This window comes from Choristoneura fumiferana, chromosome 10, assembly GCF_025370935.1.
Source record: "Choristoneura fumiferana chromosome 10, NRCan_CFum_1, whole genome shotgun sequence".
Classification (NCBI taxonomy): domain Eukaryota; kingdom Metazoa; phylum Arthropoda; class Insecta; order Lepidoptera; family Tortricidae; genus Choristoneura; species Choristoneura fumiferana.
In genome coordinates, this window is record NC_133481.1 from 9,025,052 (window position 1) to 9,050,997 (window position 25,946).

The 25,946-nt window shown below is 36.0% G+C and overlaps 1 protein-coding gene and 1 non-coding gene across 2 annotated transcripts in view; both read left to right on the top strand.

Moving 5' to 3' along the window:
- The window catches only part of LOC141432044 (uncharacterized), a 58,109-nt gene extending 32,587 nt beyond the window's left edge, over positions 1 to 25,522 (top strand). The window contains exons 3-8 of the mRNA XM_074093411.1: positions 11,812 to 11,924; positions 19,366 to 19,461; positions 20,492 to 20,627; positions 20,889 to 21,022; positions 22,299 to 22,512; positions 24,778 to 25,522. Of these exons, the coding sequence (XP_073949512.1) occupies positions 11,812 to 11,924; positions 19,366 to 19,461; positions 20,492 to 20,627; positions 20,889 to 21,022; positions 22,299 to 22,512; positions 24,778 to 24,908 (824 nt within the window). The 3' untranslated portion in view covers positions 24,909 to 25,522. The remainder of the gene's footprint in view (positions 1 to 11,811; positions 11,925 to 19,365; positions 19,462 to 20,491; positions 20,628 to 20,888; positions 21,023 to 22,298; positions 22,513 to 24,777) is intronic.
- On the top strand, positions 6,098 to 6,171 carry TRNAN-GUU (transfer RNA asparagine (anticodon GUU)). Its single transcript has one exon. It is a non-coding gene; the product is annotated as a tRNA-Asn (tRNA).
- Positions 25,523 to 25,946: the final 424 nt, after the last annotated feature.

A 25,946-nucleotide genomic window follows, 5' to 3' on the forward strand; every position in this document is an offset into this window, starting at 1 on the left:
GAAATTTATAATTTAATAACAACCGTCAAAGCCTCGGGGTTCCGCCATTACGTAGGTATTCGTGTCGACTGAGTGTGCACAAACAAAAAATGACTGTTTGTGCACCCGGGCTGTTTGCAGAGCTCATTGGGGCTGACACTGTGAATTTTAGCAAGTCTGACGTAAACAAAAGACGCCAAATCATATTTTATCACTCTTTTAATAATCAAAAGCGTGATGTTCGTCGTGTTGACAGACAGCTCCGTTCATTGATAAAAACATAAGAGAAGTTTCCCTGCCGGCCGCGCGGCCGCGTTAGGTATTCGTTTGGGATATTGCTGTCTTTATCGCTCGTGACATAAGCGCTCGCAGCCGTCCCCCATGCCTTCCGCAACGACGTGTAATTTATATCGAGATAGCTGTAGGCTTTTCAAGATTTGGGTGGTTGAATTTTGCGTTTCGTTGTCCTCATATTATACAAAAAGTATGCACATTAATCAATGATATTTTACAATCCAATATCAATATATTTTCTATGCTGTGGTTTTTCGATTTTTTGTAAAATGCTTTATTAGTCTGTAATTCTCTGCAAAGTTTACTTTTTTTTTCGACTTTTCAGCTCCTGTAATTCTGATATTACTTTGGTGAAAATCTGAAAAACCACAGGCTAGATATACACGTCTAGTCCATACTTACAAAATTTCACTATTTCTGTTACCTAGTTTTCAAATGATAGACCGGGACTACGTTAACATGGCGAATAGAACGAAGAACTTCTCCTTAATTTAAAACTTTAATTTGTTTGCACATTATATGTGTGAAGTTCCAAACACTTACTGTTTTGGACTTTAAAACGACATGTACCTTTTCAGAAAAATAAATTGCAAACCTTTATTCTGATTTATAGTTAGCTAATTAACGACTCTTTAGACTTATTTTTTAACAATAGTTTGGACATCATTTGCAATTTGTCTTTACCGCACAAGTGCGGTAAGTAAGATCCATACAAATTTTCTGCACACTTTTGTGGATGCGTGCAGGAATCACTAATTTTCTATGGATTTATTATGTTGACCCACGTCAAGAGGCACTTTCCGAGCACGTGCATTGTAAAAGTATATTTTGTGACGGGGACTAAGCCACGGCTGCAAGCTAATTTGACATAATAATAAGAGATGGGCCGAATGTGGTTTGAACCTGATATGAACTTCGGCCGCATATTCGGTAAAAATAAATAATTAGACCGAATTTCAGCCGAACTTCGGTTCAATAAATTTCCTCTACGCTTTGCAGGTGGTTACGACCTTGTGCAAGGTACCTACGCCCGGATTGCTACCACCATCTTGCTCGCTAATCCTGCCGTGAAGCAGCAGTGTTTGCACTGTTGTGTTTCGGCGTGGAGAGCAAGACAGCCGGTGAACTTACTGGCACTTGAGGTATCCCATAGGCCTCTAGGTTGCAACGCATATGCAATATCCCTGGGCGGTCGTGATCTCTTACAATCAGGAGACCCACTTGCTCGTTTGCCATCCAGTCGAATAAAAAAAAAGAAAAAATAATAGGTACTACGAGTAATTTTATTTCATTTTTGTTGCTGTATTGAGAAATGCTTTCTATTAATAAAAATAGTACAAGTGGGTTCTTTTTTCCTAATTCCTAAAGTTCGGTATTTCAACCGAATGTCGGCCGAATGACGACTTTTGGCCGAAACTGCCGAAATTTGGTTAAACAGAATGTAAAACTAATTTCGGCCCATCCCTAATAATAATTATTATAATAACTTATCTACACTTTGAAATTACTTCTAAGTAGGTACCTATTTTAAGTCTGCTACTAAATATTTTTTTGGCTCAACTGCTTTAAACGATTATTTAGACCTTTGGTTTACCGACTCGTAACCAAAAACAAATTGTACGTCACGTCCTTGGAACAAAGCTTTTGTTTCACTAATGGCTCCGAAGCTTATGCAAACATTTGTATTAAACTAGCTTTTCACTCCGAACTTGTTATAAGCATTTTAGAATCGTCTACAGAAAACAGCTTTTAAAAAAAATTGTTAATGCCCGCAACCAGTAAATTTTTGTAATCTTTTGACGATGCTTTTAGTTAGCATAGTTTTCACTAGTATATTTACCTAATGTAACAGTGAATATGCATTTTCTGCGCGTTAGGTATTTTTTATTGAGATTTTTATCAAATCGCTAAACAAATTTAGTGAAATGATAACCCCCCCCCCCCCTCTTTCTATCTGATCTCATTTTATAAAATCAATTCCCCTTTTTAACAGCCTTAGAGATTTGGTAAAATTTCTGATTTGGCCATTTCCCTGCAACATATAAATCATCATGATTGGAGATGATAGGTCACCCACCTTACGGTAAAGATATAATTGCAGAATACGATGGAATCATAGATTATACGTTTTTTTAACACCCGACGCAAAAAGAGGGGTGTTATAAGTTTGACCGCTATGTGTGTGTGTCTGTCTGTCTGTCTGTGGCACCGTAGCTCTTAAGCGGGTGGACCGATTTGAATGCGGTTTCTTATTTGATAGCAGGTTTTCTAGCGATGGTTTTTAGACATGTTTTATCTAAATCGGTTCAGCCATTTTTGAGATATTGAACTTTGAAGTGACAATTCATCTTTTTGATGATTAGGTTATGTTTAACTATATACGCGTATTACAGGGTCCGCCGCGTAACCAATGGCCGCCTAGACACTCTCTTACTTGCTGCGTAGGCGACTGGATCAATATGCTTCGGCAACTTTCTCAAGTCGACTACTTAGCATCTTTAAAAACCCGGCCAAGTTCATGTCTGGTCACGCGCAGTGTAAAGTTCCATACTATAATAAAATTATAATAGCGGTAAATATTAAATATTAAGTATTGATTAACTTTTATCTACTCTTATCTAGTAAAGTTCACTTAGCACCTGATAGTTTTCCTTTTAAATTTATTGTGTGTTAGTACACATGTATACAACACTCGTACCTACTGCCGTAAAATTATACACATATCCAAAAATAATAATTTAGCAGGTAGGTGGACAGACATTACACTGACAATAATTTGCACTTGAAAGGGCTCTATTAGGTAATTCGCATAAAATTAATTGTCCTAATTGAAATTGGCATAACGCTATTTATTTATAAAAGTAATAATTGTGATCGACATATCATTTTATTTACTCTATTAGATCTGAGAAGTGAACTACAATGTGAAAATATCTATTATTGGGCTATTATAAAAAAAAACTAACCCAAGCGAGTCGGTTTTACCCTGACCTTATTCACTCGCTTGATAAAATTATGCGAAGCAAATTCATTTTATAACAGTTAAAGTTATATTTAATAATGTTATGCATATTTCAATTCTTAGGATTCATTAGGTATTATGCGAAATAAGTGTTATGCTTCTTTAGAATTATGCAAGTTCGCTGTTATGCACAATTATGTTATGGCAAACTTGTTATGCGAATTCATATTAGGACAATTAATGTTATGCGAAATAAGGGGCACCCACTTTAAGGCTTACTATTTCACTAATGAATCCCTGAATCGAAAAATAGATTACGCAAACCTACAATATTTTTGAAAGAGCTATCAAACAACATCGGACATCATGGGCTTACAATTAAACCGCACTTAAATAGGGTAGGGGAGGGGAGGATAGTACGAGTTGGTACCTAACTCAAAATATATACCTGTCTTCAAAATGTATTCCAAAATTTTGTCGTGAGGCTGACATAGTCACATTTGGTGTGCTAAAGCCTCGTTAAAATATCAGAAGGGAAAAAAACTAGTCTGCGTAATTATTATGTGCATTAATACCAAGTAATAGCTTTCTAGAACTAGTATGCATCTATGAGCTAAGCCGCAGATAGCGACGCGCATGGTGAGACTATAAGGGTTTTATTTTTGTTTTTGGCATTTTCACTAAGGAACCCTAAAAACCTGAACTTAATTAAAATATAGGTGTGACATCATCAACCTGTTGAATGTTTGTTCAAGTGTGTACAATATTCGTGAACGTTGATGTTACGATTAATAAAACAAAGCGGCTGGCAGGAAACAATGACGTTCTTCTTACGTCTAAACAAAGTAGACCAATTGTAAGCAATAAAGCAAATTGGAATGGTCTTGTGTGTTAATAAATAAACCCATTTACCTAATTGAATAAATTAGGAGAGAAAGCGTTAAAACATAAACAATATTTGCCAAGAATCTGAGTGAGAAACTTTTCGTTTCATGTAATAACGATGTTATATCAGCAGGCTTCGTTTTAATGAATAGAGTGAGAAGGAATCAAATTATGGTAATCGGCAACAGCATAAAGAGGGATTTTCGCTTTAAATTGATTAAATTATTAACATTAATTTAAACCACCGCTACTGTCGAAGTTGGAATTACACGGTGAATATACACACATGTAATAAAAGGCAGGTTTATTGCTTTTTATTACACGTCTGATGTCTGAGTATTACCAACCTCGTAATTTGTGGATACAACTGGTAAAAGACGCGAAATAAACTTTAGATAGTCAATGAATGATTTATACATTACTTAGGGTTACATTACCCTGATGTTATTGCCATATATTACTTTTTCAAAGTGATCTGCCTTCTTTCTTATAATCTCTCTCGTGTATTTCGCAGACTCCTCCGGGAATTTTTAAATTCTCCGTGAAGAACATGCAGTATGAACACAGGCTAGCTAGTCCGGTTTTAGGTGATTTTGAAATCGCTATTATATTCATGGATTATTAATATCGCAGCATTGAAGATTTATTCAAACAAAAATAATGATGGGAATCAATTTAGAGACATTTCAGAAGTCAATCTCAGTATATCCAAACAAAAGTCTGTTTATGCCTGCCCGAAGGAAAACTAAATTCGACGATTAATTGCCAATTTTCGGGCCCGTCCATTTGGACAAACGTTCAGAAGGTTGTCAAATAAACTGTGTAAAAATGGGATAATCCAAAAACGTATTTTATTTTGTACTTGTATGTACAGTCAAGTTCTTATACTTTTGAGTAAAAATTCAATTAAAATTGTCTGAACATGCTTCTATGACGTTAACAATAGTCGAGTTCACATATTTTGATCAAATTTTTCCTCAAAAGTCTACTATACCTGCTTTCTTTCTTTCTTTCTTTCTTTCTTTCAAAAAGGAAAAATTCAAATGATTTCCTCTTAAAAAGGAGAAACTAGACGCACTTAATTACAAAATTAGGCATGTTTTAGTCGACATAATGACTATGCATATCATATCATTTCATTTCATTTCACGCTTTGGCACAATTTATATCAAATCACACTAACAGCCTAACTTTTTGGTCTACTTTTTAAATCCATTATTTAATGAGAAGTTACCCGAGGTAACTGTAAACAATAATAAATTCTCTATCCATGAATCCCATTGTTCACCACCAATCTCCTTTTCGTAAGCCGTGTAGACGAGCTACATCCGAAGCTGCGCCAACAAAATTTACATTCCATTGGTTCCCGCCAGTCCACTAGCCCTTAAGCAAACAGTTTCCTGCAGAGTCAACATTTTTATTACTCTTTAGACGTCCCTGCGCGGTTATTTTTTTCGGAACTGCTACTAGTTGTTTAAAGTAGTTTTTAAAGGGAAGACAAAAGGTAGATTTTTAAAGAATATGAAATCCGAGAATGGTCTTGGCAAGTAAAATTGCACTTCATGCAGATAAAAGTAGCTTTAGGGGCTGTTTCACCATCCATTGATTAGTGTTAACTGACGGTTAAATGTGATGCCTGCTCCGTCTATCCGAACAAAACAAATAGAGACGGCATCACATTCAACCGTCAGTTAACACTTATCAATGGATGGTGAAACAGCTCCTTAATGACATAAAAATACCCATGCATGACATTGCTCCGTTAGCAGAATTACTGTATAGGCAAAATCTAGTCTTTTATTTTTCCGCTGTCATCCACGAGTGATATAATATAGAACGAAAGGTACGATGACAATACACCACTAATCTGTTTTTTCGATATGTTCAATTACACACACAGTCAATCAATCAATGCAGATTCGGTTCCATATGCAAGATGTTTCAGTCCGATCTACAATTTCGCTCAGTAGCTCATCTGCCTCCGTGGCGCAATTGGTTAGCGCGTTCGGCTGTTAACCGAAAGGTTGGTGGTTCGAGCCCACCCGGGGGCGCGGGTATTTTTGTTTTCATAGTACACATTTATCCATAGAAATAATTATGGTAGTGCAAACAATTCGCTGCGCTGTTAAGATACGCTTAATAAGTTAGTAATGAATTCGAAGATAATAGAGAAACTTGTATCGTGTTTATGAAACACACAGTGCATACGTAACTGTATTTATCTACACCCATATCACACCCATATAGTAAATCCTCAATTATGCGTTCAAAAACCACGAGCAGCAGCAGGTCGTCGCGCGCGCAGCGGGCGCAGCTCGTGGGGCAGACATACCTACCTAGTTCTCGTTAATGCAGGGCATTCTCAATGGTTCTTGAACACATGATAGAGGATTTAATATATGAATATAGATAAAATATTGTATGCAACCGTACGTAATTAGGCCTTAAAACACTCATGTGACCCTATTACGTTACAGTTGCATAAAATACTATTTTAGGCAGGTAGCTAATGATAGATAACTAATGTATATAGGTAATACTGATGATACCTGTGGTTGTGGTTGTGGTGTGTGGTGGTGTGGTTGTGATACCGGTGGTTTATGTTTTTACTGTGTTTTTGTTGTGATGTAGTGTGTTTTTCTTGTCAATAAATGTTGTGAGTTTGAGTTTGATAAGAGAATAACAACTGACTAATCTTTGTCGTTCTTGTGATTGTGCATTTAATTAACTTTTTTCAAAAAAATATGGATAAGATAAATCATTAGTACTACCTATCAAGAAGTACGTTATCTTATGCAGATTTACTTCGTTGCTAAGTATGCTGTCTATCAAAATTTCACATATGCACAAACTTTAACCTGTTTCAGCTTTTATGTATACGAGTTGAGGATTATGCTAAGATTACTTCATAAAGTAACTATTTCCTCCTCAAGATATGTACAGTGAACCCTTCTAATGGCTACCCATAACAAGTAAGTTACGGAACCATGCCTGTGAAGGCACGTAGTTTGCTTAACGTCTTAATAGCTCTAACGTTTTAGTGACATAGTTGACTGTAACACGTTTGGTAACAAGGTAAAGCTGCGTTACAATTAATTTTCGCAATCTTGAGGCGTAGTAACCGAACTATGACATTCTAAGAGATAGAATTAAGAGTACCATTTAACAGGGATTTTAATTTTTAACTCGCACATTTTTTAAAAAGGTTGATTTACACAGTGCGAAAAATAATCATGCTGGTTGCGTTGCTACGGCCGTGGTTATTCGATCACTAATTAAATGTTAAGTTATCTATTACATGTAAGCTAGCAGGATATTTCTCGTTCCTTGTGAATAATGCATTTGAACCCGCAATCAACGGCATATTGAAACATTATTATATTTGATCATAACTATTACTTACTTACTCATAGTTAATAATTATCATAACTAGTTAATAATTTTGCAACACAACATAATTATTATGACTATTATGAGAAAGTCTTAGGTTACACGGTACACGGTACACGGTTCCTGTTCTTGTTTTTTTTACAAATACTTACACATTCACTGGAGTTAATAAATCATTAATAAATCGATAAGGTGGCGGTTGTTCTGAACATGATTTATTTATTATCTTCCAGGAACTAAGCAGGGTATCTTGTTTACAGCTCTAAAGCAGATTTGCATAATTACTTCAATCTAGCTCTTGAATATTGAACACCGGCGCGATTGGTCATTATCATTAATTAATTTACCTTAATTATTACCTCTAAAATCTTTTCTATTTCTTTCGCTGTCGTTTCTTAAATTATAAGAAAATTGATCTTTTTGATTTATTTCAAATAAGTGTCTCTTAAAATTTTAATTTTTAATGCGATCTTTGTTACTTACTGCGCTTTTTCCTAACTGTACTTGCATTGTCATTCAACCTTCATTACATATACAAAATTGCAATTAAATCAAACTACTGGAAGTGGATCAAAATTAACTTGCAATATTTGAAGCAAAAAAATATATATACGAGGTGAAATTAAATAAAATCTGTAATAAAAACGAGTGGAAGTTATCAACACTTCTGTACCTACTTTATTTTACAAATATGATCAGTGCTAATTTCCAACAATGAGACCAGTATTATTGTCTAATACACTTGGAATTACGATCGTTTTCTCCACTTTTTCTGTCACACGGTTTACGATGAGGGTAGAAAGAAATGGTAAATGCGATCACAAATGCCATAGCGTTAAGCCAACGAGTTTGTAGTGGTCAATCGAGCGCCGCAATGTAAAGCAACTTGCACGATTTTTCTTGCAAGTCTAAGCTCGGCTTAACGCTCTGGCATTTGTGATTTAGACAAAACCGCCACATATTGTGTAACGCGCGAGCGATCGTGATAGCGTTCCCCATTTTGTTCTACCTTCATTTTATACCGCATTATAAAACGGTGAACGCAATTGTAATTCCGATACGATTGATAACATTACACTGACCAATTAGGGTAGAACAAAATAACATCTTGTAATAAAAACTCATTCGTATCAATATGCATAAACACCACAATGCAATAAATAACATGCAGCCAGCCAAACAAACATTTAAAGTCGATTATCATGTCCCTGATTTTTGGTAAGGGTGAAATGGTACGCTTTTGCAGGCTTAACACAGATTAAATAAAGTCCGAATTGAATTTACAGCGGGATTAAATTTACACCTTTACGAGTCGTAGCTACTGCCTACAGGATGGTGGAACTCGTGAGTTATAGCATCATCAACCTGAGCAACCTTAAGGAATCTCCAGAGAGAGTTCGGGCATAACACCTCCGGGCTTTCATTTTAAGTTTCACTTAAATTTGTGTTATATTGAAAATTACTTATGCCTCGGAGGCTTTGCCCCAGTGGAAAACTAAAAAAGGCTAGCTCCTTACTCTGTGAGTTTTTTTATTAAATATTTCATAATAGGCCTTCATATATGTCTACCGAATTTCAAGCTACCGTGGTTTAGGCTGTGCGTTGCTTGTCAGTTAATTAATCAGCCAGGCACAAGGTATGTTGGTTTTAGTTTTGTTTTCAAAATACCAAAATTATAGAGTCTATATTGCACCTTATTTTTAACATCGAGTGGATCCCAGAATGCGAGTAAAAAGATATATTTATACATCGTGTGATGATAAATATTATTCCACTACTTTTATATTTGCTTCTATAATGTTTCATATTCATGCCCATCTTAAGCATTACGTAATCAACTTAATTTAAATTAGTTGCTAATCCAATTACTTATAAGATTTTCTTGATTCTATTAACAATAACTTCATTTTTTTTTATAACTTCATTCTCAATCTAAATTCGGTGATGCCTTGCCCACAAAAATATCAACATCCATCACTTTGATTTTCATACAAATCGCGACCGTCATTACCATAGGGCCCTTCACGTAATCATGATGTAATGCCCGCGTTACGCTACGGTACTTTAGGGTAGCACATATCGCTCATCGCAAGTTTTCATTATAGAAAGTTTGGTATAAGACGATGTATAGTTTCTCCAATTTTTACGCTACCTTAAGACTAAAGTGAAAATAATCATATTCCTAATACAATTTAAGCCTACGACTCGTTTTAAAATTAAACCCATCTTTCTTTTCATGAATTGTGTGATCTAGTATTCTACTTATTATATATTCTAAATTAGGTATGGATATGTAGATGCTTGTTACTCTATCACGCAAATACGGCGTAGCGGATTTAAATGAAATTCATCACACAGGCACTTAATTCACACGAATTAATGTAAATGCATAGTTCTCGCGGATTAGAAATTAACGAATTCTCTGCAGACGAAATCACAGATAACAGCTAGGTAGTAATAAATAAATCCACTAATAAATTACGGGCAAAAGAAGTTAACTTATGTAATTAAAAGTAAGTGTAAGTGAGTGTTAACTGTAAGTGGTTTTCAGCTCTGGAAATACTAAGTTAAGGCTTTAAGTAAGCAGTGTTCTAAAGCGGGGTCAGAACAGCTCAGATGCAATGGATTACAATTGTAGTACAGTCAACGTCATAAATAAGATCATTTCTGTACCTTGTTGCTTTCAGTCGTTACACAATTTTGTATGGCTTTTCAAACATGACCTTAAAGTGACAAGGTACAACAGTAATCACTTATTTATGACGTTGACTGTACGAGTACGATTGTACGAGTGTAGTAGTAGCGCATCAAATATTACTAAGTTTGCAAACTGTTTTAGTTGCGACGACTTAAGTTTAGGTCTATGTAGGAAGGCTGCCTGCCTTGCCGTATAGAAAACTAAGCAGCTAAGTAAGTAAAACGTCCCTTATAAGTAATCTTGTGTTCCTACAACTCATTGTAAATAAAGTATACCCACTCCACTATATTGTTGTACGTATAGGCAGTAAAATTACTCCTATTCTCTTCTTCTTTTATTCCTACAACAGCCCCTCCAGCAAGGCTGATATTTTTGAATTTGCAATCGTACATTAACCCATGTCTATCCACTACAGAAATCGAAACAAAAATATAATAATTTTGATTTCGTTTTCTGCTTCTGAGAGTTCTCGGCCTTTCTCTCTACAATAAACGAGTATGTGATCATCATAAAACGCGTACCGTGCTACGCTCGCCGTACGCGCGTCACATATTAAATGCCTCGGAAATAAATGCCCCAATGAACCAAAGGTATTTATCATCGGTTAATGTCCATGGGTATAGTTCCGTAGATTATTATTTGTCAATGATATTACTGTAAGCTTGGTCGTACAATACTGGGTGAGAAATAATTACGGAATGGCTTGTAATATTGTGTACACGATGGACTGTCAATATTAGCTTAACTGTTAGCTAATATTCGCTTCTATCGTGATGAACAGGCAGCGCTACGGCGTCTCTTATAAAACACAGCACGCTCAAAATAACAAGCCATCTACAAAATGATACCTGATTATGTAAATTGTAAGTCAATAAAATTAAAAAAATAATGAATAACTACAATACAATACAAATAGACAGATTTTGCATACATAAACTGACAATTGATTGCGATCGTGAGCGCCAGAAACGTTACGACAATACAGCCTCAGTACCACTACCATGAGTTAACAGTGACCGTACTCTATAGCGACGGTGTAAATTATTTGTATGGAGAATTGTTCAGTGCCTCTACAAATAATTTACGCCGTCGCTATCGAGTACGGTCATTAAACTCGTGGTAGTGGTACAGGTCCCTTAGTCCCCTTTTACGACACCTGCGGGAAGAGATAGGCCCATCCCATTCTAAAACCGCGCACGGCACGGTTCCGCAGTAAGGTTTTAAAATGAATTAAAAGTAATTATTTAAGGAGCGGCCACACCGCTCCTTAAAAAAAACTGTGACGGTACGGAATTGCAGTGACACATCGTATACGCGCTTGTTTTTATCGCATGCTCTCAAAATACGCAGACGGTGCGGAATCGCAGTGACGTGTCGTAAACTTCACTACTTTTGGTGGAGAGCATACGGTAAAGTCCTGCCGTTTACGGCACGTCACTGCGATTCCGCACCGTTTTGTATTTTAAGCAGCGGTGTGGAGAGCATGCAATAAAAACGGTGCGAATATGATGCGTCTGCGTCACTGCGATTCCGTACCGTCACCGTTTTTTAAGCAGCGGTGTGACCGTTCTTTTATTCAATTGCGATTCTTTGTTGTTCACAGTGGCCGGTATGGCAGACGTGTGGGTAGACCTGCGCGCGCCTCGTTTTGTGCAGCACCGACACAACGCCACTCTTCACTGCGATCACAACGTCGATTCCGATTCTATTTATAAGGTAACACCCAAACCTTTTGATAAAATGATAACTGTATAAACTGTATGCTCGTTTGTCGATTATTCACGTATTACATGAAAAAATGCCACATGACAATGGCTCACCTTTTAGTTTACATGGTACCATGTACATTTCGGAAAATGTTCATACTCCATCTGCGTATTTTTTGACAGATGTAGCAGAAGTAGGCAGGGCTTCTGCTCTATTGTTGGCATTACTATGTCATCTTCTTACTCGTTTTTGTGTTTATCCAACCAACTTAAGAGTAGAATTACTAAGGAGCTACCTAGGTAGGTACTCTTGTTTTCTCTGAACGCTACACGGACTACGCAGCGGTGATCGCCGTCTTCAAATCAAGGGTGAATAAATTACGAGGTATCAAACGTGTTCATATAAATCACATTTTCGCTTAGCATCAGACGAGGTTGTGGTCAAACGCATGCCTATTAAACATAAAAAAAGTAGTGGTTTGTCTAGAAACGTCTCATCGCACTATTAAGTGAGAAGCCAAATGAACGCACTTTACTTACTTAATAAGTATATATATACTTTTATAAACTCTACGATGCAGTGAGTCTATGCACTCAACGAAGTTCGTAAAATATGAACCAGTTAACAGTTAAGTGTAAAATGATTTCCTTTTCAGTAATTTAGAGCGCAACTGCACGGATTCACAGATTTATGTTTCACGATTAGAACTGCACACTTCACATTTAACCGTAACGCTAATAAGCTATGCACCCGTGTTAATAAAAATTGAGTTTTCGAACAGTGTAAAATGATTCACGGTACATTGTTATGCCTATGCTACCTCGGCTTATAAATTGAGTTAATATTGTAAAAATGCACCATGCACCATGTTGTACAGTCAACTACAAAGAGATGTATCCATGTTAATCTTACAAAACGATGTAACTTTTTGCATGGCATAATCAATTACCCTTAGTCGGTGACATTTCTAGTAACAACGAAACCTTACATTATGATCGACTCGTTTAAAATGCAACAATTATGTATCCCGCTATGCTTCCTCCGAATGTTACACTAACAAGCCTCTTTTACTATCTACCGATATATTAAAAAATAACCAATATTTTTAAACTCGGAACAGCTATAGTGCTGCTACGAAGTGCAAAATTCGAACTTCGTATCTTGCCGTCCTGTTGACGCTAATACGAGAGTACGGTACGCTAGTACGGTACGATACGAAATTAGATTTTCGAATTTCGTAGTAGCACCGCTGAATCCAAGCAAGCCGATTCGTAGTTCAAACACTCAATTTCTTCTTCATTATCTACTATAGGGTTTGCCCGCGGTAGAGGTGAGACGTATTTACTGGAATAGGTTTTGGCTTGGATGCGTGAGTAGGTACGCGTTCCCGCCCGCGCTTCTTTTACCGTACGAGTATTTAGGAGTACGGCGGCTGATAACGTTCCGCCAACTTGAAAACAAGCATGATGCGTGCGCTCACTGCGCTCGCGCTTGGAACTATTCGCAAAACGTCCGGGAACTTCGAGTCCTCGGGATCGCCCGACTCGTCCGCCACTGCACGATGAATTCCAGGAAAAACGAGCGATTTATCATTTGTTCAAATAACACAAAACAATGCTAAAAAGCATGAACACAAAAAGTCTAGTTTCTTTTGATGACATTTCGGTAGTTCGATATTCGTAAAACTACTAAAACTAGTACGGATATACGCAATCACGGGAACGCATTTACGGGAATCTTTTTGTTTACGCAATGAGTCAATTGAGTTAAGTACTTGTATACACTCGTGGACCTAGTCTTTGGATCTAGTCTTTTTGTAGACGCGTACTCGCAAGACTCAGTCCGCGTTTTGTCTAGTACGTCTCACCTCTAGCCCGCGGCTACGCGCACGCGTACCATTAGATCCAGCAGATGAATTGAACTTCCGGGATTTTACTTAATTCCCATGAGAATTTCTAAAAAATATTGTAGATTTCATTAACGTTGCAAAAAAAACTGTGCGAAGTTTAATGGCTCTGAACCTACCTGTTGAGATTTAGAGATTTTATCGAGACCTCTTGGGAATATTTCGATAAAAAGTAGCCTATGTATTATTCCAATCACCAGCCTTAGGAAATTTTAGCTAATCCGTCCAGCCTTTTTAGCGTGAAGGAGTAACAAACTATACACACACATATACATACTCACAATTTTTCGCATTTATTATATTAGTACCTACTATTTGTAAATAAAGCATTTAGACGCCCATTGGTGATTGATGCTGACGGTAGGTAATAAAATAAGTGTAGCTAAACTTCAAAAAAAACTAATTGCACTTGTCATTGCATACAATCATCTGTCTCAGGAAATTGGATAAATAATATTTATTTAGTGTGTTGGTTACATTTCTTTGGAACATTGAACGTGTACTTATTCATATTTGTCATAATATAATATATCGGTAGATAGTAAAAGAGGCTTGTTAGTGTACATTCGGAGGAAGCGTAGCGGGATACAAATAATTGTTGCATTTTATACGAGTCGATCAAAATGTAACGTTTTGTTGTTACTAGAAATGTCACCGACCAAAGGTAATTAATTATGGCATGCGAATAGTTACATCATTTTGTAAGATTAACATGGATACATCTCTTTGTAGTTGACTGTACCTATAGCCGGCAAATTAGTTCCAATTTCAAAGATTCAAATTTAAAGGCGAACATGTGCAATGGAGTCTAGGAAAAACAGTTGTATTTAATCGATCAGGCAAAGGGAAAGCATTGAATAAAAGTAAAAAGTCACAACACCACCACAGTACCTACCTATAATGACTTAATTCTTGTGAATAATCTCATTCATACTTTATAGATTCCTCTTGTGAGCAAAAGTTATTATAGTGCTGAAAAACCGCAAGATATATCCTTGCAAGGTGGTCAACCTAATAGTCGTTGCCATTAATTTGAGTCCCCACCTAGCTTGCGAACTGTGGCTTTCTACAAACCAAAGCTCTGTAATCTCATTCGCTTGTTAATATTGAGGTAACTAGTAAATACCTCTCGGTTTGTAATGTCTGTACTAAATTACCTAAATGGTAATCGCATATTTTCATAAATTATATGACAAAAAAACAACCTTCTGTTATATACACTTGTTTTTTTACCGAACTACGGAAAGGAATGCCATTTTCGATAAATACATACTGAATTTCTATTTTTATTGGGTAAGTGTAGCAACCAATTAGAAACACGACGATTTCAGAGGCACCTAATAAAGCATTTAATGCAAGTTTATTAATAACATATGATAGCCAACAAACGCATAAAATTCACCTTATTTTAAGTGTTCACCGTTGGCTATGGACACCTACCAGTACCATAGAGAGTGCTGGTAGATTGCCAGCCTTGGAAAAAAATGCTACACTCGCCTTTTAGAGACCCATGCTGTTGCAAGATGAGAAAACAAAATCCAGTCCAATCTAAATTTCGCTCGTACCTACAGGGCAAGAAACACGACTTTAATAGCATAGTAGTTATAATTTAGTAATTTCTAGAGTTCCATAGCCGAAGGGTTACAAACAGAATCCTTTTACTGTCGCTAGGCAGCTATAGCAGTAAGACAGCTGAAATTTTTACATAATGTGTATTAGTGGTTTACTAATGTTTCGGCGAATAACGTTTGGCAACCTGTTTCATTTCGCAACTTTTCATTACCCAACTGTTTAATATTTCTGAAACTGTAAATATTTCAGGATTTTTATAAAACTAACCTAACGTAACCTAAAGGGTTCTACACGATGGCCCTAAAAAAATCCTGAAATATTTACAGTTTTAGAGTTTGCGAAATGAAACAGGTTGCCAAACGTTACGTTGCGAAAAGGCAGTACTCGGTGTATTAGTATTGCTGCTACAATAACAAATAATAAAAATTAAATTAAATAAAAAATTAATGGTGTCCTCTCACATGAAACGTATAATTTTGTTTTCATTGTACATATGTATCTCTACCTATATATTGTTTAAACATGCGAACCTAGAACTCAGTATGCTGATAGAGATAAATAAATTTACTGCAACATACCTATCAACAAATAATAAAAACCGGTCAAGCGTAAGTCAGTCTTACCCAAAAAAAAACTTTGTAATTTTTCTGTCAATGACTTTAATATATAGATAGTACGGTCAAGGAGTTTAACTCATTGGCCACCATGGAACCATTACACAGTAAACGTCATAGTGAGATGTCGCATTAATTAACAAGGAAAGTCGTAATGACTTTTCATTTGACAAGGTTCCATGGTGGCCCATGAATTAAATTCCTTGACTATACCAACTTTACCTAACAACGAACTGAACCTAATCAGGTGGTCAATTGATTTTTGAGATTTAGTGCGCGAGTCCGACTCACACTTGGCTAGTTTTTTTTTGTTATTACTACTTTCTCATTATTTACATTTAATCAATGCCAAACCAGCAAGTAGGTAGATATTTTTATATTGTTAATACGAAAACCTTGATAGAATTTCGTAAAATAAAATTAAAAATTCATAGTAGTTTAAAAATTCAATAGCTAACACCAAGGACATTCCTAGCGCTTCTCACTATGGGGCACTCTCCGCATAAAAATCTCAAAGTAAAGTGCTTACACAGAGTGCCTGATAACCCGGACGCTTTGATCGAAGGCTTTGCTCCACCTCCGCCATTTTTTATTAAAATATCTGGCGGTATTCGGATATTTTCGGTCGAACCCAATGTCATTGACGGTTTGCATTAAACATTAATGCCCTAGGAAAACGCATCATTGCCAAATAGAGATGGGAAAAACTGTAGGTAATTAATGAAGGCTTTGCAAGAAGTATTGAGCAGTCACTGCTTTTTATAGAAATGACGATGACGGTTTCCACCCCTCTAAACTATAACCAATTTTGAGAAACTCAGCCAAACTCGTTTAATTTTTTGAAGAAGATAGCCCAAATCGCCTGGTTGACTTTTAAGAAAACTTGGCAGTGGTATCTGAAAAAAGTGTCAAGTTTGACAGTGAAATCAATCCACTAAAAATATTTCATGTGAGTTCGCATACATAGGTACATATTTAGCTTGGCTATTTTGCAATGGCTATTGGGCATTGTTTTAGATAGCACTTCTTTGTGTGTTACAGAAAAAATTATCTTGTTTTTAACACTTATGTTTTTAGTGGGATAGTATTGTAACCTATTGATTTTTACCAAATGCACTAATTTTATTGCGATATAGAACACGGCTCGTATTTGCACTACAATTGGCTCAATCAGCCGACACGTGGTTGGAATATTCTCGATGTTACAAGCTTGCAGCCCCTAACCCATTCATGCATTTACCGAGTTTGTTTCACTGATTTAGCTATGCTAAAAAACTGTGTTAGTGCAATGTCTAAGGACGCTTCAATATAAGCGAGGTGGAACGAAGATGTATCCAAACAAACATTATTTACATGAAAGTTTATGGAACCCGTGAAACTTTCTGTAACGGCACTCACAAAAAAAAAGAAAAAAAATACAAAATTTATAAAAGGAACTCTCTGGAAGTACGTATACCTACTTTCAGAGAGTTCCTTTTATAAATTTCGTAATTGTTTTTTTTAATTGTACAACCTATACCTACGTTTTATTTTTTCCTTGAAACGTCGTTTTGAAAATTGTATGTCGTTATTATGTGTATTCAAGTCGTGACAACTTTACCATGAATTTTACGATTTTCGACATGGTTTAAATCAACATGGATTTGGTCATGAATAATAGGTATATCCATGTTTTAGCTCTATTAGTGATTCGTTAGTTTATAAGTGAAAATAACCTGCTTGGTGGTAGCGACCGTGGTACCTAGGGCTAAACTGCCATCTACGCTATTACAAGTTAATATGACAATGTCGGAAGTTATTAAGTTTATAAGTTGGTTAACTAGGTTATTCACACACGTAAAAGATACTGAGATATTATAGATATGTAAAGATCAATAATAACATATAAGCTATAGCTTGATTAAGTCAGATAGCTGCACAGTATTGTTGTAACAGCCGAATGGCGGAGAATGGAAGCTTTGGATAGGGTATGCCATCAAACCAATTGCGATTCGATTAAGCCCGAGTCATCGCTTGCTGTATACTTGGACATCCATTGGTTAAATACTTGGAAAGGATTTTGAATTAGTGCTTTTAAAACGCCTTGAATTTTCATTTCAAGAAATTCCGGCTTTCAGTTTGGTAAGATCAGCGTAGAAATGATTTGCCCCTTTTACTAATGTGAATGTAACACATTAAAACAATATCTCACTAGGTAATATTGCTTAGGCCACATAATAAAATTAATGTCCATTCTGAGGAATATTGTAGTTACAGATGTTTTAATTCAAAACATAAGACTATAACTACCTACTGCCATCTACGCTATTACAATGACCTATGATTTAAAGGAAAATACATATGAAAATACAAAGAAATTGAAATGCAAAGGAATGTGTTTTTAAATACAAAGGTATTTAAAAAATTTAACTCGACAAATTAATTCATCATAGAAAATCCTAGCAGTAATTGAGACTTGAATTATCTCGATTTATGTAGGTATGAAGGAAGGCGTCAGGGAAAAATAAACTGTTTCACCGGATATGACCTAGTATCATACGTACTTAGATACAAACTCTGGGACGAACGTCAGTTGGCCGGAACCATTTGAAACTGGCATAAATTGCCGGATGTGGTCGACTGTACTGGATACTACTATTACTACAAATACAATATACGTCTCAAATACGAATAAGGGTAGGAAAATAAGTGTAGTTGTTGCTAATACTTTCGTAAAAAGCTAATAAGTTTTTGTTAAGAATTTAATTTTTAAAACATTATTTTGTCCTGACTGTACTTTTTGTTGATTGTTGTCCAAACCACATTTTCTTACCAAATTTCAAATCAATATGACATTAACCGTTGAGGAGTTCCGTCGCGTCCTAAGGAGACGATCCTGGCCGGACTATCAGGATGTCACTGTCTGATTATTGCATTGTCACCAGATTTCCATAATTATGCCAAATTTCAAATCTATTTGACCACTGGAAGTGGATCAAATTTAACTCGTAAAGTTTGACCCGCACATATGTAAGTAGTAAGTGCAGGTCAATATAATAAATATCACGGGACAATTCACACCAATTGACCTAGTCCCAAAGTAAGCTTAGCAAAGCTTGTGTTATGGGTACTAAGCAACGGATAAATGTAATTATATAGATAGATACATACTTAAATACATAGTAAACACCCAAGACCCGAGAACAAACATTCGTATTTCTCATACATATATCTGCCCCGACACGGGAATCGAACCCGGGACCTCAAGCTTCGTAGTAAGGTTCTCTAACCACTAGGTCATCTGGTCGTCTGGATAGATAATAGACATACAAACATTGCAAGTTAAATAAAACCTTGTAAAAAAACGTAATTGTTTTAGGTGGTGTTCTACAAAGACGGACGGAACTTAATGAGGTATATCAGGAATAGGGACCCACCATACGAGATCTACAACATTACTGGAGCTACTGTTGATGTAAGTAGAATGTTGGTCAAGCAGTTTGTTTTAAGGTAGAATAACAATCACTATAGCCATGAATAGTTTAAAACTTTCACGAATTTCCCTCATTATTTAACATGATCAAGTGCGAGTAGGTACCTTAAAAAGCTCGTACGGTTAGACGTCAGCAGTAATATCCTCTTCTTTGGTCTACTTATAACCACGCATTTTGCAATACAAGCGAAATACCAAGTAGATTTAATTATAGTGTATATTTTTAAAATTCTACTTCGTAAACCTTTAATTACCAAAATCGTTTGTATGATCTGTTTTTGGAGTATCATAATATAGAGGGTTGTTCGTTACTGTTACCTCTAATATTAGAAATAAAACAATACAATCGCCATTTGATCGCCAATTAGTTTTAAGGACCCTTTACTTTACTACCAAGCTCATGTTTCGGGAACCGAAACTGGGATTGTACAAATACCTTCCATTATACAATACAGCTTCTTGTAACAATATCTTGTTATACGTAAGTTCAAAAAATCCTTCCATTAAATATTTTGGTAACTTCAATTCTTAGTAATTTTAAATTTACCCGATCGTTATACTTGTACCTTCTTTGTTAATATTTTATACACACTTGCAGTTTATTAATGTATTGCAGGTTCTAACTATAAGTTATATAGGAAACCCAACCATTTAATTATTCTATAAACATTTAAACAATAGATAGGTATACTTCCCCAAAAGTTTACCAAATTTCAGCAACAAAGGTTTATAAAATTTTCACGAAATCATGTGAAGATAATTAAAATCTTGTTAAAATCAAAATCGGATGTATGTATGTTCATTTTCTACATCAACATTTTGTTTTATTTCTTTTAAGTACCGGTCATCTCATTCTGAAATATATTATGAATTGTCATATGCTGGCTGTCTTCATTTTTACAAATCTAAACCTTTAACGTTTGCTTGCTTAACCTTTAATAAATCTACGCGCCTGTCTGTTTGGTCTAAACCAAACTCTGCATTTATCTACAGCATATAATTTAAATTTCAGTTAGCAACGGTATCGCCCAGTACAGTAACTTTAGAAAAACTAGACTTCCCCGCTTCCGGATCGTATGCTTGCGAGATCGCTTTGGAGACTCCTTTGTACTCGAAAGTTTCTAAGCTGCATGAGCTAAATATTATTGGTAAGTTTTATGTGTTGAATATGGTATAAATTTTAAACTCTATTCAGTAGATAAGGTCAAATTCAGTATGATCATACTTAATTCAGCCAAAAAAATAAAGCTCCAGGAATAAGAGAATATGAAGGCTCAGCGAATCATTTAGGTCACTTAATTAATTTATCATAACTCTGAACCATGTACGCCGTGACCCCTGGAGTTATATTATTCAGGACGACTCTGTTCCTGCTCTGAATTCGTAAATAAATTCTTCAATTATTACAGTGCGACAGAAACACCGCCCGAAGATAAAGATTAAAAACAAGCGCTTCTCTCCAAACGACTTCATGGACGCGACATGCCAGAGCGCGCCGGCGCACCCCGCGCCGCACCTCACCTGGTTTATAAATAATGCTAAGGTAAAGTTTTAAAAACCCCCAGAAGTTTAAATAGGACTCGACTTGAATCCATTCTGTGTCACTGGAGACAAAGGGGAAGAAACCTCAACTTTTAAAACTTTTTGTTTTGCAACTGTCGAAACTAAATGGTTTGCTTTTTAATGAATAAATAGTTTTAACCCAAGTACGTAGTTGCTACTAAAGTTTATATTGTTACTTTAAAGTTCAGCTCATTGTAAATCTTTCAGGATATGATAGTTTTGTATTACAGCCGATAACTCGCACGAAGATTACAAGATCCTCGCAGCAATAATGTTTTAACAATCTCGAACGTTTTACTGGTAAAAACTGACAGAGGCACAGAGCCCTCAGTTCCGGGTAAGCGAGTAAAATGGCATTACGGGCATATGCAATTTGTGCAGCCGGCCGGTCTAGTTAGCTGGCTCGCTCAGCGTCCGCGTCCCGGGTACTGTTCGATTTTATCGTACATCGTAGACTGTTGCCGACAGAATTATAGATACGGCCCCAAGCCGGGCATATGGCATACTCGCTGATTCGGTTCCTTAAACACAGAACTGAATCAAATGATTAAGCATTGAGGTTTTCATCTATAAAATTTCCGCCACTCTGTCCAGGGCGTCCTAGTGCAAGCCCACAATTTATATGATTCATTATTTTTTTAACCAAATCAAATTGTTTATTCTATAAGCAGGCCGCAAAGGGCTCTTTCACATGTCACATTTTTTTTACTATTTAAGCTATCAAAACAAAGCAAATTAGAAATATATAGATATAACAAATAATAATTACAGTGATGTAGTATACTCCCGATGCAATATAAGATAAGTTGTAAAAAATACTTACCAATTAGTCTGCAATAGGTACCAAGAGTATGCATTTTATGGATTTTCATAATTTAAATTAATAAGTTTTGGTTAGTTGCTCATTAACAGTTAAACACTATACAAAAGATAGCATTTAATTCAAAAACTTTACCTTTCCCCGCAAACCAGAACAAAACTAACTAGTCCACCACATTATAATAATAATATACTTACAAGCAATCGTCCATCTAAGCCTAACAGAGAGTTCCTTACAACAAGTTTTATTAATGTTATTTTCTTATCTCAGCATATTTTTGTCCATTGTTGCATCTCTTGATGAGGCCGCTCATCCTGTTACTACCTGAGGATCTATTACGTAACGTTTCTGACACTCGCGATCACAATCCAATGCCAGTTTTCGCATACAAAAACTGTCATTTGATGGTTTGTCATGTCATCTGAATAAATCACAGGTAGACGAGAAGTTGACCATCCCCCATGGCACGATGGCACACCGGCACCACCACGGCATGCCCCTGGCCATCACCAGCTCGTCGCTCCACTTCCCGCTGCCGGCGCTGGAGCTCACGCCCAACCAAACCGTGGACGTCACTTGCTTGAGCACCATTCCGAGCTATGCCAGCGTCGCCGAGGGGTTCGCTGATGTGCAGAATTACACCATTTCTGGTCAGTTCAATAGCCAATTGTAACAGTCACTTGTTTGGTCTATAAGCGGTAAACCCAACATGAAGGTTTGTCAAATGGGATATTTTTGAAGAAACCTTTATGTTTAACCCATCTGATTTTATTGAAAAGTATGAATGATTGTTAGTAAAAAGAATCAATGAGTACGCAAAACAAAAAAAAACTTAACGAAAGAAAAAGTTACGTAAAAAACATAATTGGTAGTCGTATTTACTTTTAATTTCTATTTGTAGGGTAACAATAAGGAGAAGAGCTGATTACCTTAAAGCTGTACCCAAAACTCCAGTAAATGATAAGAGGATGAAGTAAAATTTGTATCTTTACCAAATTTATTAAACAGCCATTTAACAACTTTTTGTCAAGAACTGATGTAAACACCAAATTGGGCAGAAACAAAAAACCAAGTTAAGAGTACTTTTATTGATAATTTTTCTCCGTTTTATGGCCACGACGTTTTAAGCGTACCTATCAATAATAATTTTGTGATAAACTGCTCGGAAATATGATAAGGAAAAATATCCACGAAAAATAACCATAGTGCAAGTAATACATTCGTTTGGTATTAAGATTATATCGGCATTATTATCCGAAACAGTATTAGAGGATATCAATGTCCAAACGGATCAAGATCTCATGGAAACACACATAACTGGGAAAGAAGCTCTCTGACTCCAATTCCAAGATTGCGTTTACCGTATCTCGGTGCCAGTTCCCTTGACTGGATTACAATAAAACAGGGATCTGTAATATAGCAGAATAATGGACCAGGAACTTATTAACTTTTTTATAGCGTTTTCATTTCTGTTACTACTGTTAATCGAAATATGTTTGTCGGGTAGCTGCTCATCACGACTCGTTATAGAGGACACGTATATAAAACGCAAAAGTTTTATTCTGTTTTACTGAGTAATAAGTCGAGTGCTTTGCATAAAATAATGCCAAGTCAATTTTGCTAGCAGTCGTAACGATGTTTCTGCAACCAGCAAAACAAGATGTTAACAAAAGCGCATTGTTTTTAACAGACTTCAAAAAAAGGAGGAGGTTATCAATTCGGTTGTATTTTTTTTATGTTTGTTATCTCAGGACTCCCTAATTTATGAACCCCTTCGAAAGAGATTTTTTTCGTTCGTCTAGGAATGCTTTCAAGTAGGTCCCATAAGCACCAAATTAGGATCTGATAATTGGATCCTAAGGAAATCGAGGGAACTATTCAAATAGGTATTGTGGGGGCACCTATGATAATTTCGATATATTTAGTAGTAACTCGTGCATGTGCTCTTGAAAATCATCATTTGGTGAAGTGGAACTGATGATGACGAGACGACCACATTTGTCCAACGGAGCGACAACCCAATAGCAAGTACTTCACGGGTTGAATTTCAATTACTCTAACATAGTTGCTAAGCAATTTAAGCTCATCGTAATGCGTATGGTGAAATGGAACGGGTGATGAAGCACCAGGACTCCTCACTAATGAACGTCTCTGTAACGTAAGAAAAAAAAATTATAACAAAAAATTTAACCGACTACAAAAAACCATGAAAATATTTTTCTACCACTCTGAAGTCGGTGCCTCAGCACGAGCCAGCAGGAGTACCTAACAGCAGGAGTAACCTATACCTAGTCGTCTACCTCACCTACATATATATTGGGCTTCAACCACTCCTGCTGGCTCGTGCTGGGGCACCGACTTCAGAGTGGTCGAAAAATATTTTCATGGTTTATTGTAGTCGGTTCAATTTTTTGCTATATTTTTTTTTTGGTTAATTAGCGATGAGATCGCCCGCTGTTAGTCTTAATTTACTTATTTTCTTTTTATGTATATGGTTTAACGATATATACAATCGTACAACTACTTAAACGTTACACTTGTACCTATGTAATACAGACATGTATTATTTAATATGTCTGTTTGGCTGTCCATTGCAACTACTAGGAGTTAGGGTAAGGAGTTTGAGTATTACTAGGATGAAAGTAATTCGATGTATTTATATTTAATATGAATTTTGGCAGATTTACCAGAATACGTGTTTCTTGATTTCTAGTTGTTAGCTTTAAAACAACATCTGAGAAAACACACAGCTTTCTACGTCCAAAGTTTTATTTGTTATAACGTTGATTGATAAGTCGGTGTCTCAGGTCTTTTTTTTATCGTAAACTATGGTGTTACTAAAAAATGTGCGAGGTCAGTGTGTATAGAAAAAGAATCTGACAATATTTTTTTTGTTAATTATACTTATTTTACAGTGATCGTCCGGGTGGAGCCTGCGCCGACGCAACTACCTAGAATGATCCTGAGCCCCGAGAACGCGTCGAGCCGATACGAAGCCGCCCTTATACTACTCGTATTCATGTTACTGGTGTTGATGTACCCTTAATTTTAACTCTCCATCACTAGAATAATACATAGGTATAAATCTGTTGTAGGAATTGAATGTTTGACTAAGGGTATAGTATTTGTTTTCGATCGACGAACAATCATTTACGGCTAGATCCTCATTTCGTTTGAAGTCCTGTGATGAATTGGTACAGTTTTTAAAAAGTCACATACAAAAGATGTAGAATGACATATAAGTTATTTTTAAACAGCATGTTATTTATTAATTATTACCAAAACGTGTTGTGAAATGAATACGTATCGTATTCTAGTTAAAACCTAAATTGAGCTTAATATTTAATTCACATCACAGCAAATCAAGTAAGTTGAATAAAGATAATAATATATAATAACTATAGATATGGGAAAAAAGATTTCGGGACGTGATATAATTTTTTGAAAAGAAAATGTGATATAAAAGTCCCCTGACATTTTTTTTGACATAGTCCTATATCTCAAAAATGCCTAAACCAATTGAAATTAAACTTACCTAAGGACAAGCTTTTAAAAAAAAACGCTTCAGATTGGTCCATTTATTTAGGAACTACATTGCCATATACAGACAGATATGTACGTCGCACGTTTAGAATGAAACAGACACAATTCGATTCACAATTTTAAAAAAAACTTTTTTGAAACAACAAAACCAGAAGCCGTATTGCCTAACGTTTCTGATCGCGATCGCAATCAAATGACAGTTTTGTATGCGAGATTTGTCATTTGTTTGCGATCGCGAGCGGCAGAAACGTTAAGGCAATACGGCCTATGGTTGAGTTTTGAACTGACTGACTCGGACTGACTGACTTATACATTAAAATAATAATACCCCTCTATTTTACGTCGGGGAGTATAATTATTAAAGAAATCGAATAATCTGCTACATAATTACCTAAAATCAAATATCATTAAGATGTTTTATGATGCTTTAGAGCTAAATAGGTGACTAATGCCTCCGATTAACGCCGATGAATGAGACTACCTACTAAACGAGATGCTTCTTTACCTCTTTTGTAAATTTACATTTTCACTTATGTATGCA